Consider the following 16,270-nt stretch of genomic DNA (forward strand, 5'->3'; position numbering starts at 1 on the left):
TCGAATGCTCAGAGAATTATGAGACCAAAGAATGACGATATCAAACGTTACAGATATCTGTATATGTAGCTAACACAACCACGGGCACAAGGGATACCTTGTTCCTTTCTTTTTATCTCCCTTGATGTTTTTTTCTTTCCAAATGAATACAATTCAAATAAATTAGACACAATATGTCAATTGTATTACATCCGTGCAATGTTTTCTTCAAAGCAGAAACACAAAATGAAGGAAACGTTAAATGAACAAACAAACAAATAAATAAATAAATTAGGAAACAAACGCATAAATACGTAAAGAGAAATTTATATGTATAATATATCTTCAATATATGTTTACATTTCTAGGTAAATACAAGAAATCGAGGTGCTTTGTAATCGTGGCATGTGGACCTTTAATATAAGGTTTCTTTGGGATCTAAAATAACAAGTCTCTGACAGTTTTAGAATGAATCGCCACCAGCTTAGAAGATGTTATTGCTGTTACTTATTTTCTTCATGTCATGAGTTTCCTTCGGTAGTTTAGATTTGTTCTTGGGTGACGTAGGCGTTATGTGCACTGTGTGTGTAGGGGGTGGTGAAGGAGAGGAGACGGCAAATGTGGGGGGTTGAGAGAGAGGCACAGGTTCTCGTTCTCTTCGTGTAACCATTCATCCTTGATTTCCACACTTGTGCTATAGGCTTGAGATTGTGTGTGTGTGTGTGTGTGTGTGTGTGTGATTTCTAAACTTTTCCTGCTTTGTTGTCGAGCTACTCAGTGGAGCCCTTCTTTATCACTTTGGAAGATTTTTGGGCTTTTCATTAAAATGCTGTCTTTTATATATTTTCAAATCATATCTATTAGTTTTGTACTTGCATTTTTATTTGCTATTTTACCCACTTTTTCTTTTCTTGCTCGCTTCTTGTACATATCTTTTAGTTTAATGCCAGATTAATGCTCGTGTTTATTGCTGTTCACTGTTTCACGACTACAAGGACTGGTTTTCTAATTCCTTTTTCAAAAGATTTTTTTCTTTTTTTTTACTTTTTTCTTTTTCTTTTTTTTTTTCTTTTTTTTTACTGTATTTCAAATAGCGCTGTATAATGAAGGTCTCTCTTACTTCGATTTTGTTATTTGTACTTTAGTCTGCCTATGTTCAAACATATCTCATTTGTAATGAGCTGATTTGTTGTAAACCTGAAAATGTGTGCTTTCTCTCTCTCTTTCTTTCTTTTTTCTCTCTATCTCTATCAGTCTATCTATCTAACTATCTATCTATCGATTATTTAATCATCTATTGGCTATGGTGTGTTTATGTACAAGTCAGCCGTAGGTCTCTATCTCTATCAGTCTATCTATCTAACTATCTATCTATCGATTATTTAATCATCTATTGGCTATGGTATGTTTATGTACAAGTCAGCCGTAGGTCTGTGCACAGCTCCAATATTTCCTTTTACCTTCTGGGCAAGTAAGCACATGTAATCCATAGATATACAGCGATCGTAATTGTCGAATGAACAACGTGTTTTAAACCGTTACTGCTATCCGATTCCATATGTATTATATTCTATGTTATTTGATCAGGTGCATAGCACAGAAAGAAACTAAACACTGCTGTTTCTGTTCTTGTCAGTTCGATCTCTCTACTTTACTTTGATTTGTTTGAATGCTCGTTTTTAATCTTTGAGCTTAGAACGAGCTTTCCAGAATCGATGGGCCAGCTGGAAAGTGAAGGATAAGTCAAAAGACAGGGTGGTCTTGCATCTTAAACAATCCTGTTTTATTTGACTCTGATGTGACAAACAATTACATTACTCCTTAAAAAAATATTACACGGATTATGTAACACAGTGACTTCTCTCATTGCATCCGTGTAACATAGTGGCCTTCTCCATACCAACATATAATGTAGAAACCTCTTGGACGCAAAACCCCCTGCCACGGCATTGCTTTAACACAATAACTTCTCTGGCAATCTCAATACGACTCCCTGTCAAGTCATTTTTGTACCATCAAGGCCTTTTCCATGTCAGCTGTTTACCATTGGGTCTGCATATATATCAGTGGATGATCTTCCATGGTTGTCTTCTTCTACTGGGTTCTGTTCATGGCTGTCTTCTTCATCAGGTCTCTGTCATACCAGTCCTACCCTTGAGAGACCACTTCCCCCTTGGACTTTCTGTAACATAATGGTGTGCGGTTCCCATGGACATGGACCGAATCGCCCATACTCAGGCCACCTAAACTCTCTTCTGTTGTGGAGCTACGCTAAAGACTCCGGACTGCTCACATGTGACATTTCAGATTTGGAGTAAGTTCTTGACAATTTATATTAATTGTGACATTCTACGGCAGGTTTGTGCCACATACATTTTCCTCTCTATCAGCCACACAAGGTCAGAGTATACCTGTGTGTGTGTGTGTCCATCGAGATCGATGATGACCATCGTTGTCATCCAGCTGGGGGATGGGGGGAGGGTGGTGGTGGGGTGGGGGGGAGGATGCTCATGAATCTATCTGTGAATGCGCAGATGGCTGAATAGTCCAATCTGCGCACGAGATGTTCGCTGACAGTTGGGGCAGACAAAGACAGGCATACCATTGTCAGGGAGCTTGTTTGCCCGTGACTTTCTGGCCTGCCTCTTCTGAACAGCTGCAGCAGTCCTGTTGGCCTCGCACAACTTGGCACCTTTGTGCACAGCAGCACGCCATTTGTCACGGTCCACTGCAGATTCCTCCCAGGAGTCAGGGTTGATATCAAACGCTTTCAGAGAGACTTTCAGAGTATCTCTGAAGCGCTTCTTCTGACCTCCGTGTGATCTCTTCCCTTGTTGCAGCTCGCCATAGAAAAGCCTATTGGGCAGCCGATGGTCTGGCATGCGCACCACGTGTCCAGCCCAGAGAAGCTGGGACTGCATCAGGATGGTGAAGATGCTGGGAAGGATGGCTTTTGCGAGCACCTCTGTGTCTGGGGTCTTGTCTTGCCACTTGATGTTCAGTAGCTTCCTGAGGCATGTTGTGTGGAAGTGGTTCAGCTTCTTGGCATGTCGTTGGTACACTGTCCAAGTTTCGCAGGCGTACAGTAGTGTGGGGAGAACTACTGCTCTGTAGACCTTTAGCTTGGTCTCAAGACTAATGCCTCTTCTGTTCCAGACATTTGCACTGAGTCTACCAAAAGTTGCGCTTGCTCTTGCAATCCTGACGTTCACTTCATCGTCGATGGTCGCATTTCGTGACAGTGTGCTGCCAAGGTATGTGAACCGCTCCACCGCACTGAGTCTCTGACCGTTGACTGTGATGTTGGGCTCAACGTAGGGTTTCCCTGGGGCTGGCTGATGGAGAACTTCAGTTTTCCTCGTGCTGATGGTAAGGCCGAAGTTCCTGCTGGCAGTGGCAAACTTGTCAACGCTGAGTTGCATGTCAGCTTCAGATCCAGCGTTGAGGGCACAATCATCAGCAAACAAAAAGTCTCTGATACATTTTCCTCTCTATCAGTCACACAAGGTCAGAGTATACCTACTGTGTGACAGGAATACCTCATCTACACTCCGATGGTGTCACTCTTGTATAACAGGGACATCTTCCATATTACAGCTTTATAGAGAATCATAAGTGCTCCACGTATATGATATATTAACCTGTATCTCACACAGTTCCCTATTTTTGACAGCTCTGTCATGACGAATATCTTCAACTGCAATTGAAAGAACTACTGAAAGAAGAAAAATATTCAGCAGTCATATGCTGTTGATGTTTTTGACGTGCAATGTACTGACAAATAGGCTAGTTTCACGGAACATTATATGACATAATTATGATGAAAAGGCATAAGAGAAGAATCATAGAATAGGGGTGGCCTTTGTCTTTTGTCTTTAATTTCTGTTCATTCATTCATTTGTTTATTTATCTATTTTTTCATTCATTTATTGATTTATTTGATTACTTATTTATCCATTGATTTATTCCTTGATTGATTAATCTATTTGTTTTTGTTTTGTTTTGTCTTTTATTTGAATATTCACTTCCTTATCATTCTTTGCGTGTGTCCGACTATTTTCTCGGGCAATCAAAAAAGAACCCTTTCCACCCAAAGATAGCTTAGATTATTATTGTCTTTAGCATTGAATAATCAGGTACTTCTTCAACATCTTTAAAATATGCCGAATCTTAGCGTGCCATCAGATCACTGTACTGTTTTGACGCTGATGTTTTGAATGGTTCAGATGTAAATGCCAACTATTACCTGCCACATCATTTGTCCTACAGTCGTCTGTCATAGTTTCTGCAGTGGAAGGATTGTTTGTTTTTTGTCATTGTTGTTTTTTGTTGTTCTTTTGTTTTTGTTTGTTTTTTGTTTTGTTTTTGTTGTTGTTTATTTGGGGTTCTCTGTGTATGTGGGTTTGTTTGTTTGTTTTTCTCACTTCACTTTTTTGTGTTCAAAGCCCACAAATTAATTACTTTTTCACCCCTCCCCCGGTAAATGTTAATCGATTTCAGATTATATTTTTGATTTCGCTCTCTGCCTCCAGATTTTATTCTCCAGGTAATTTTTGTAGCAAAGTAAACTTTACAAAAACTTTCTTAGTTATATTTTTTTCTGCTATTTATGTACACTGTTTTACCACATGTTGATTTTAATGCATTTTTCTTATTCATGGATGCACGTGTGTAATGAAATGTTCTTCAAATTGCTTGTCATATGCACTGAAATCTTTGGCCAATGGCTGTGCTAATACCAGAACCCTATTTCAACGACATATCTTTTCCGTTAAATTCTGTTTTGTTTTCTACGACTCGTATGTTATAATTGTTTACAAAATTGGTCATGACAGAACCAAGAAGGTAGACAAATTGGTCATGACAGAACCAAGAAGGTAGACAAACTGGTCATGACAGAACCAAGAAGGTAGACAAACTGGTCATGACAGAACCAAGAAGGTAGACAAACTGGTCATGACAGAACCAAGAAGACAGACAAATTGGTCATGACAGAACCAAGAAGGTAGACAAATTGGTCATGACAGAACCAAGAAGGTAGACAAACTGGTCATGACAGAACCAAGAAGACAGACAAATTGGTCATGACAGAACCAAGAAGACAGACAAATTGGTCATGACAGAACCAAGAAGGTAGACAAACTGGTCATGACAGAACCAAGAAGGTAGACAAACTGGTCATGACAGAACCAAGAAGGTAGACAAAGAAAGAGATGAGACAACGCAAAAGGAAAGGGAGTAGATGAATGTCCAGAGAACAACAATCACGAAAACACTAACAAAAGGAAACTCACAAAAAATATAGAATGAATAAGACTGACTGAAAGATCGCGACAAAACACGAGAGAAAAAGGATAGAAACACTGCTATTTTGCAACCATGCTTGCACATGTATCATGTATTATTGCAAAACACTGCCATTCAAAAACATTTCCATTATCATAATAGCAAACAACAGATACTTACCGTGTTTACCGCATTTTCTTCAAAACATCTCCGTGAACCAAATGATATTTCAGTCTCTGTCTCTGCCTCTTTGTAGATTTCTGTTTCTATCACTCTATCTGTCTCTCTTTCTCTGTCTGTCTGTCTGTCTGTCTGTCTGTCTCTCTCTCTCTCTCTCTCTCTCTCTCTCTCTCTCTCTCTCTCTCTCGCACGCTCGCTCGCTCGTTCTCTCCCCCTGGTGGCGTCATGTACGTGTCTGCTATATTTCATTCCATGTGGCGTTTTTAAACTATGTATGAATATGTTAGGAGCTACAGTCAGTCATTACTTTAGAAGATGAACTTGACGTATATATGAAAATCGACCTACTTCAAAGTAAACTGTTGTGACTGATTGGCGCATCATGTTCTTGCTCATCGTATCTTATGATGTGTTGTTGGTGGTCTTTTCCCTATCCAGTGCAAATAAAGATGGTGGTCATTCGTGTGTGTGTGTGTGTGTATGTGTGTGTGTGTGTGTGTGTGTGTGTGTGTGTGTGTGTGTGTGTGTGTGTGTGCGTGCGTGTAGTTTGTGTGTGTGTATGTATGTGTGTGTGTGTGTGTGTGTGTGTGTGTGTGTGTGTGTGTGTGTGTGTGTGTGTCTGTGCTTCTCAATACTCACATTATTTTCTACAATAACAAAAGCAAAACGTCAAGATTTCAAGACTTTATTGGCTTCAGATAGCTGAATTTGGTAAATGCAAAGGTATTAAACTGACATTCAATCATCAGTCACTCCGCATCTAAATTTTTTTTTAAAAAGGCTGCTCGCGCATCCTCTCTCATCCCCCACACCACCACCCTCACACACACACACACACACACACACACACACACACACACACACACACACCTTCCACATCAAATCACAACAAAACACAATAGCAAGGCCACAACACAGCTAGTCCACTCATCCCTGTTTTTCTAATTCCCACAGAGAGAAAGGCAATAATAAAATATCATTAATAACAGTGCCATCACAACACAAATTAGAACAATCGTTATATTATAGTAAAAGAATTAACCGGATGCAATAAGACAGATAAGAAGCTGTCCTGAATGATTTCACATATAATAATTCATTGCAGCTCATAATCCATAAACATGATTCTGTTCAGGTGTTATATACATGAAAACATATATCCATGACACGATTCCTACTCCACACACACACACACACACACACACACACATAAACAAAAACAAATGCACACATTCCTTGCAGAGAAAAACACATTGATGATAAGAAGAAGAAGAAGGAGAAGACCAAACCATGGCAGTGCAGTGCTTTCATTCCTGACCGCTCTATATATCCTCAGAGATAAAGGCAATAATAGCAAGAACAACAACAACAAGTAATGATAATGATGGTGATGATGATGATAACAACAACACTACAACTTAAGCTAATTATAATGATGAATAAAGGCAAGAGAAGAAACACTACTTACAACTAATCAATACCACGGTACAAGCAGTGAATACAACAATCAAGCTGATTACATTAAGCTGATTGCAGTTTCTCTTATCAATAGGGGAGGTCCTTCTGAGATAGTCTCTCCCTGTTGAAACTGAACGGAAGCAAAGGTGGAGGGATTCCTATTTTTATCGTATTGAAGCTCCTCCCCACCACAACGTGGCGAAAGTAAGGGAAAAGGGTAGGTACTGGCTGTCTTATACTGACACGACCTCATTAGGAATATGTGGTAAGAGAGGTTTGTTGTTCTGGACTACCTTAGACAGCCCCCTCCCACCTCCACCTTATTGTAACGTGATAGAAGTAACAGGGAAGGGTCATTTGGCGTTCGTCAACCATATTCACTGAATGATGTATATACCATGTGAAAGATTTGTTAAATGATGAATGTGATTTCCTTGACTATAGAGAATTTTCCGGAAAATACCAAAACGTTAGAACGAATCACCTATTACACATTGGTGTCATCAATGCTATAAGGATATATCAAAATAAACTACACGTTACACTGACTGCTAGGTATCAGCTACTAGAACCGAAAATTTGGACAGCAATCGTGAAAGGCAACAACACTATTTAGTTTCCGACGTTCAAACTGCAGGAGTTAACAAGTGGAACATAAATTGTGAAAATTTAACTTGAAAAAAAAATTGTATCTAAAAATGCCGTCAGTCAACATGTGACTCACAATTGAAATAGTACAGACTTCTGTTAAGAATTCTATCAACAGGTCTTTTTCTCCGTAAAGTGATTGACTCGCACCTATGTTCTGTATGTGGCCAAGAAGAAGAAATAATTGTACACCTTTTTTGGAACTGTCGTACATTGGAACAAACCCAGACACTTCCTCGAAAAAGGAAGCGCCGGGCCTGTCCTTATACCGATCATTTGACATGTGCACAAAGCAGCAAAGACAGAAGAAATGTGCAAACACAAATTAACTTTTATTCAAGACTGGCATAGCCTCTTTAATCCTGAACAAGCCACACAGGACACATGGACAATACAGAACAAACACATGGTTGCCTCGGTGGTTTTTCAACTGGAAATTAACAAATAATGAGGCCAGGAGATGAAATTATTAACAAATAGTAAAGAGTAGTAACTCTCTGGGTTTGTTCCAATGTGCCTTTTATTTACCTGTGTGCTAGCTGAATCGGTAGCGTAAGCATCACTGACTTGAAGTTGTGTACCTTGTGTAATGGAGTTACCACTCTTCACTATTTGTTAATAATATGATATGGATCATTCATGACCACTCTTTCTCAAAACCCCTCCTTCCCCCGCCCACCACTCTTCCTCTCTCTTTCGCCATGCATCCAAAGTGAGCTGACATGGATTGTATTGGAGAAGAAGGAAGCTGAGATTTTCAAAAGATGAGTTTTCAGTGACGAATGAAAAGCAGAGATGGAATCAGATGCACGGATATGACGAGGAAGGTTGTTCCAGATGTGAGGAGCAGCAAAGAGGAAAGAACGTTCACCATATGTTCTTACATTGACACAATGAAGTTTCAGAAGGTAACAGTCAGAGGAAGAGTGGAGATTTCTTGAGGGAGGTGTAAGCACTGATAAGATCAGAAAGATAAGTGGGTCATGTGGAGTGGAAAGAAGAATAGCAGAAACACGCAACTTTTGTATTCAATTCTCGCTTCAGCGTGGAGCCAATGTAGAGTACAGAGGTGGGGAGAAATGTGATCAGTATGTGAGACTCTGAGTCAGACGGGCAGCATTGTTTTGAAGTTTTTGAATTCGCTGAATGCGATTATGTGAATAAAGAACAAAAGCAGAAATAAGAGTTTATGTAGTGTAGTTTCAAGAAAAAGGTACTAAACGAAGTTCACAACTGACTGTGCGTGTCCGATTGACTACATGAGCGTGCATACTGAGATTTAAGTCAAGAATGACTCCAAGGTTCCTTGCTGATTTAGAAAACTGAACTGTGGCATCACCAGCCACAATAGAGGCAGTAGAAGAAACAGATGTGGACATTTTCATAGAGGAAATAATCATAGCTTCGGTTTTGCAATCATTTAAGTTTAGTTTGTTGAATGTCATCCAGTATTTACAATCAAGAATGCAGTCTTGCATTGACTGAATCAGATTATCTATTTGGTTAGTTCTGCGGACTCTTGTAGCTGAGTATCATCAGCAAAAGAGTGTTGAAGAACAGAATGACCAGAAAGGACATCAGAAAGAGGAGCAGTGTACAGAACGAACAGAACGAGGCCCAGATTATGATCACAAATTAGCTGCAACTCACAAGACTGCTGCAGAAGTCTGTTATTATGTCCTTCATTGAAATCAAATTTGAATTGTTCTTTGCGTTTACAAGTACCGGCTCGAACAAGAGAACAGTAACAAAATCACATTTTGTACATCCCGGTGAGGTGTGTTTCTGAGTATATGTACATAATTATGCTTGTGCGTGCATGCGCATGTGTGCGTGTTTCAGTATACATTTCTTGCATAAATAAACAGCATAAAAACAGGACAAATCACAAACTGAAGAAAAACGACCGAGAAAAATATGTGTATCATTTACAATGAATTTCCAGACCATCAAAGTGACAAATTACGGGACAGCATTCTTACAATGAATCTCCAGACCATCAAAGTGACAAATTACGGGACAGCATTCTTACAATGAATTTCCAGACCATCAAAGTGACAAATTACGGGATAATTTCCAGACCATCAAAGTGACAAATTACGGGACAGCATTCTTACAATGAATTTCCAGACCATCAAAGTGACAAATTACGGGACAGCATTCTTAAACCAGCTGAACACCTGGCTCTGGCTGCAGGAACAGAAACAATTACAATATCGACATGAATCAATCCCATTATTGAAAACAGAAAGAACACTAATCACACACGATAGCTGTGAAGGAAAGGGAGGTATGTGGCTGTTGAAGCTGTTGGCTGGAGGTAAAGAATGAAGACGGTGGACAACACTGCTCGACACCAACAAAGGCACGGAATATGGAAAACATAAAAGCATGCATCCGCTGTACTCACCTTTATAACTTTTCGGCACATTCACTTCGACAACAATCTCATGAACTCACACTACTTTACGCTGTCAAAGGTCAAGGTCATATAGACAAAATTTCAACAAAGCCACGTGGGCGCAGTGTACTTAACCACAAGGTGAGAAGTATTTGTATAATACACGAATTCCTGCTGTTCTGCTCTCTCTCTCTCTCTCTCTCTCTCTCTCTCTCCTTGTATGTCTATTTTGCTCCTTTTTTTAAATGCTACTGCTACTGCTTATTCCACTTTCCTCTTGAAATATAGTCCGTTTCGTTAAACGGAAAGAAAGAAAAAAACTGTTATCTGCCATAGCATAGTTTCAATCAAAGCATTAGACTTTTTTTTGTATTTTGCAATGTTGGTACCATTCGTCCATTGTTAAACTTCCATATTTTGTTCCTTTGTTGAATATTATTTGAACGTTGTTCAAAAATACCTGTTGCTTTTGAAAACATTTTTTTCATAAGATAACCATTGAACAGCTTGTTGCCCCTTAGTAGTACTTTTATACTCACGTATAGCTGAAAAATATGCATGTAGAGTAATCTACAATATTTCTTCACCCATTACATTAATAATCATACCAGTCCTCTGACCTCTTACAACTTACTTGCTGGACACCGAATACATTCATTAAACAATAGAAGGGCTTCATTAACATGACTATCAATCATAGCAATTGCAGCATTCAAATGTGTAAATGCTTTCTCATTACAAATAAACTTTTCCGAAGCACTTTTTTCACATTCACATTGGGTGATGTTGTTTTCCTTTAAAACAACGTACTGACAAGCAAAGAGAATTATGGTCAGAATCAATTCATTACAGGCAAACTATAAGAGTCACAAAAAACAAAAATATTCACAAGACAAAATAATTTACATAACTGATGGAATCAGAAACGCATGTGTAGAGTAACCATAACACACACCATTCAGAATGTATCAGTACACGTATATTGAGTAAACCTTTACCGTAAGAACTAAGGCCTTCATTCTGTGAAAACCGTACATGGCATGTTGACTGACCAGACTAAGATGTCGCTTCTGACCTGAACTAATGTCCTGTAACCTACCAGGTGTTCCATCGTTTGTTCTTCTTCTTCTTCGTTCGTGGGCTGCGACTCCCACCTTCACTCGTACGTACACAAGTGGGCTTTTACATGTATGACCGTTTTTATCCCGCCATGTTGGCAGCCATAATCCGTATTCAGGGGTGTTCCATCGTTTAAATCTCAAAGTAAAATAAAGCATCTCCAAGACTGAACACACAATCACAGAGACAATCTTCCACGCCCATAATTATATTGCCAGTACGAAAATGCATACCGAATGCGAGCCATCTGACTGATTCATGAATATATCACAACTTTATCAGTTGGGGGGAAAATCGAATGCTCGCGGGAAGTGAACAAAAATATCCAAGAAATAAATCGAATGAACTTACTCCCCTTGCGCAACATTGCTCACAATACGAGGCAGGTCTTTCCAGTGACTAAATATAGCAGACAGGTAAAAACGAACGCTTTAGGGTCTCACAAAGCATCACACCGAATGACCTGGCACAGTCCCAGTGGTGAACATCACAATCGGGCTACTCTCCCCAGGGAAAGCGCGTCGCTCCACTGAGAGCGCCACCCATTTTTTTGTGTATTTTTTTCCTGCTGCAATATTATTTGTTTTCCTATCGAAGTGGATTTCTCTACAGATTTTTGCCAGAGACAACCCTTTTGTTGCCGTGGGTTCTTTTACGTGCGCTAAGTGCATGCTGCACACGGGACCTCGGTTTATCGTCTCATCCGAATGACTAGCGGCCAGACTACCACTCAAGGTCTAGTGGAAGGGGAGAAAATACTGGCGACTGTGGGATTCGAACCATTGCGCTCAGATTCTCTCACTTCCTATGCGGACGCGTAGGTAACGCCATTTCTCCACTCAGTTGCCCTCAAGCAACCGAGGCGGAAGAGCCACCAATTCTTCACGAAGAGTTTGAGGCAGCAGTAAATCCATTGAAGAAAGGAAAACAAGCCAGAATCTACAACGTACCTGCAGAACTCGTACAGGAGAAGAAGACACAATCAACATACTCAGCTCTTTGTGAGAGAATCTGGAAGACAGGAGAATGGCCTACCATCTGGACGCAGTCTCTAGTTACCACACTCAAAGAAAGGAACCCTGCAATTGTACCAAAATTACCATACAATTAGCCTAACTAACCACCCGAGGGAGGTATTACTGAGACTTCTTGAACAGACTGAAAGCTCAAGCTGGGAAAACCATCTCCAAAGAACAAGCGGGCTTCCAAACTGGACGCAGCACCACAGAACATATTTTCAATCTGAGAATAATATGCGAGAAATAACTTCAACACCAGCAACCTCTATACCATGTCTTCGTAGATTCCAGGAAAGCGTTTGATACAGTGTGGCACGAGGCTTTGTGGCGAATATGAGAAAATACATCAGCCCCAAACTCATCCGAGTTTTCCAACAACAAAAAGACAAGGCAACAAGTGCAGTCCTCCACAACGGTTCAATCGGTTCAGGACAACCGTTGGAGTTAGACAGGGTTGTCTTCTATCCCCTACACTGTTCAACATATTCCTGGAACGTATCAGGTCGGATGCATTAGAAGACCATGAGGGCACCGTCACCACCGGAGGCAGAACTGTTACAAATTTTCGGTTCGCCGATGACACTGATGGCTTGAGAGGAACTCTCCAACCTGGTAGATAGACTTGACATCATCTCCAGGGCACGTGGAATGGAAATCAGTGCAGAAAAGACAAACAGCATGACGAACAACACCAACGGCATTAGCACTGATATCAAAGTCAATGGGCAGTCTTTGGAATCTGTTTCTAGTATCACGCATCTGAGTGCATTTGTCACAGATTAACGCAGACTGATGATGTTCGTCCTTCGGATTCGAAGATGACCATGGCTTTGAATATCAGATGAAAGATTGGTGGCTGTGGATCTGGAGGTGACTGATGAGGCCAGTCCAGTCCCTGAAGGCTCGCCCACATGTGGGACACAAGTGAGTGGGTGCTGTTGTGTGGCAGTTAATGCTGCTCGGACCTTGTGCATAGCACGCTTTCGTTGCGCTTCGCAACCTGCACCTGGCTTCAGCTACACGTTTTCCTGTGGTGATCTTGCTGTGCCAAGCCGGATGTCCAGAGCAAGCATCTCCCACGTGTTGATGTCGACGTCCTGGTCTATGGGGGACGCTTTCAGGCAGTCTTTGTAGCGTTTCTTCTGCCCTCCAACTGAGCGTTTGCCCTGACACAGTTCTCCATACAGCAGCTGCTTAGGCAGTCGACTGTCTGGCATTCTAACCACATGTCCAGCCCACCTGGCTTGGGCTTTCTGCAGGATGGTATAGACGTTGCAGATGCCAGCTCGTTCCAGGACTTCCGTGTCGGGGACTTTGTCCAGCCACCTGATGTGGAGGATTCCGCAGAGAAGCGATTGTAGGCGGTTTGACGTGTTTGCTGTGTAGAGTCCAGGTCTTGCTGACATACAGGAGGGTGATAAGGGCCACTGCACTGTAGACGTTCAGCTGAGTCCTCTCCGCGTAGACCTTCAGTTGAGTCCTCTCTGAGTCCTGGTAGCGCTGTCCTCTCCACTCCCAGACGTTCGCACGGAGTCTCCCAAAGATGGTACTGGCTTTGGCGATCCTGTTGTTGACCTCAGTGTCTACGTTCACTGCGCAAGACAGCGTGCTGCACAGGAAGGTAAAATTGTCGACTGCCCCTTCTCTGTGATGCGCGGCTCCTGGTATGACTTTCCTGGGGCAGGCCGGTACATAACTTTGGTCTTTTTGATGCTGATGGTGAGACCAACGTTGTCGCAGGCTCGTGAGAAGCAGTCTATTTCACTCTAGGTCTTCTGCTCTGTGCTGGTGTTGAGTATGCAGTCATCAGCAAACAAGAAGCCTCCGATGACCTTCGTAACAGCCTGCAGGCACCTGAGGTTGAACAATCTCCCGTCAGTCCTGTACCTGATGTGGATTCTTTCTTCGCAGTCACAGAAGGCATCTGTTAGCACGGGAGAGAATACCTTGCTGAACAGGGTAGGGGCAAGAACGCAGTCTTCTGTGACGCCGTTTGTCACTGGGAAGGCCTCTGACTTGTCTCTGTCATCCAGAATTTTCACCATCATGCCGTCGTGGAACTGTCGGACGATTGTGATTATCTCGCTGGGGCAGCCAGACTTCACCATGATCTTCCACAAGCCTTCTGTGCTGCCCGTATCGAAAGCCTTGGTCAGATCGACAATGGTCATGAAGAGGTCGCTGTGTTGCTCCTGGCATTTTTCCTGGTGTTGGCGCACAGCAAAAATCATGTCTATAGTCCCCCGTTCAGCTCGGAAGCCACACTGACTTTCTGGGAGGAGACCTTGCTCAAGATGTTGGAGAAGGCTGTTGAGCAGGATATCTGCCAGAATCTTCCCAGCAATAGGCAAGAGAGAGATGCCTGAGCAGTTGTTGCAAGACTGGCGGTTGCCTTTCCTCTTGTAGGTGTGGATTATACTGGCATCTTTCAGCTGTTACAGGATCTGTCCCTAGTTCCACACGGACTGGAAGAGTTCAGTCAGCTTTTGCATCATGGCAGGGCCTCCTGCTTTGTATACCTCAGCAGGGATTGCATCGGATCCTGGTGCTTTGCCACAGGAGTGGTGCTTCACTGCCTTCCCGACTTCATCTTCTGTGGAGAGGATGTCGAGGTCCTTGTTGATCTGTACCTGGGGCAAGCGAGCAACGGCCTCGTCGTTAATGTTGGCAGGACGGTTGAGGCCGTTGTTGAAGTGAAGCCCACTGCTCCAGAATCTGCTTCTTCTCTGTCAGCAGCTGCATCCCATCTGCGTTTAGGAGGGTTAAGGAGCCAGAGGACTGGGGCCCGTATACAGCCTTAAGCACATGGTAGAAGCGCTTTGTGTCGTGGCTGTCTGCGTAGCTCTGGATTTCATCTGCCTTCTTGCTGAACCAGCTGTCCTGCATCTCGCGAAGTTTCTTCTGCGCCTTTCTTTTTGCGTTAGCAAGGCATCTCACTTGGCTTGTGACGTGGGATCGTTAATATGCGCTTTGAACAGTTGATATTTCTGTGTTATCAGTGCCTGCATTTATTCATCATTCTCATCGAACCAGTCTTGGTTTCTTCGGGTTGCTGGTTCAAGATGTTCGAGGGAAGTAGTGTAGACAGTGCCTCTGAAGGCCGTTCACTGTTCCTCAACGCTGATCCCATCTTCCTGTAGTGTGTCTGGCAATCTCCCTTCAAGGTCGTCTGTGATTTGTCGTGCAATCTTATTGCTTTTCAGCTTGGAGACATTCAGCCTCTTTGCAGTCTTCTGACCCTGGGGTCTTTTCATGGGCAGAATGTGAAGCCTAAATGTGTACATAATGAGGCGGTGGTCGGTCAAGCAGTCAGCACCGCACATGGCTCTCGTCACTCTGACGTCCAGCCTCTCCCTCTTCCTGGTGATGACGTAGTCCATAGGATGCCAGTGCCTCGAGCGAGGGTGCATCCATGACGTCTTCTTACGGGTGGATAGGCGGAACAGGGCGTTGGCATTGACAAGGTCATGCGTGGCATGTGTCTTGAGAAGCAGAAGGCCGTTGCTGTTACACTTGCCAGTGCTGATCCCTTCCCAGGTTTGGTAGTCTGTCTCTACTCTGGCATTGAAGTCCCTGAGAACAATGAGCTTCTCTGACTGTGGGACTGCTGAAATGAGGGTATCAAGTTCTTCATAGAATTTGTCTTTAATGTCATCTGGGTTGGTCATGGTGGGAGCATAGGCACTAATCAGCGTTGCACTCTTCTTGTTTGAGAGTGGGAGCTGAAGTGTCATCAGGCGGTCGTTGATACACTCTGGAAGCTTGGTGAGTTTACAGGCAAGGTGAGATTTGATGGCAAATCCCACACCTGTTTCTCGGCCTTCAGCGCTGCTGTGACCACTCCAGAAGAACGTGTATCCACCACCATGTTCCTTAAGCTGGCTCTAGTCTGCTACGCGGATTTCGCTGAGAGCTGCTATGTCCACATTGTAGCGAGCTATCTCTTTGGCAAGCAGTGTAGTTCTTCTCTCTGGTCTGTCTGCCTTGATGTCATCCAGCAGAGTTCTCACGTTCCAGGTGCCAAGGTTGAGCACGTCACTTCCTTCTTCGTTTTTGTTTGTCGACTGCTATGAGGAATCCCCACCAGCCGCGGTAAGCTGGCAGGGAGAAGTGAAGCAGGCAGTGTTTGAGGCACCTTTTCTAGCCCCTTCCTCCATGGAGATTAGCAGATGGCTGCTCA

The 16,270-nt window shown here is 42.6% G+C and overlaps 1 protein-coding gene across 1 annotated transcript; it reads right to left on the bottom strand.

Annotated features, from left to right (window-relative positions):
- Positions 1 to 13,856: 13,856 nt before the first annotated feature.
- Positions 13,857 to 14,321, bottom strand: LOC143298657 (uncharacterized). Its single transcript, XM_076611539.1, has one exon. It carries the CDS (start codon positions 14,319 to 14,321, stop codon positions 13,857 to 13,859), a length of 465 nt encoding a protein of 154 aa, XP_076467654.1.
- Between the last annotated feature and the right edge of the window lie 1,949 nt (positions 14,322 to 16,270).

This window comes from Babylonia areolata, chromosome 24 (assembly GCF_041734735.1).
Source record: "Babylonia areolata isolate BAREFJ2019XMU chromosome 24, ASM4173473v1, whole genome shotgun sequence".
In the NCBI taxonomy this organism is placed as follows: domain Eukaryota; kingdom Metazoa; phylum Mollusca; class Gastropoda; order Neogastropoda; family Buccinidae; genus Babylonia; species Babylonia areolata.

What these genes read in the sequence shown, in the direction of transcription:
- LOC143298657 (XM_076611539.1), bottom strand. Translation starts at nt 14,321, where the DNA reads ATGATTTTTGCTGTGCGCCAACACCAGGAAAAATGCCAGGAGCAACAC.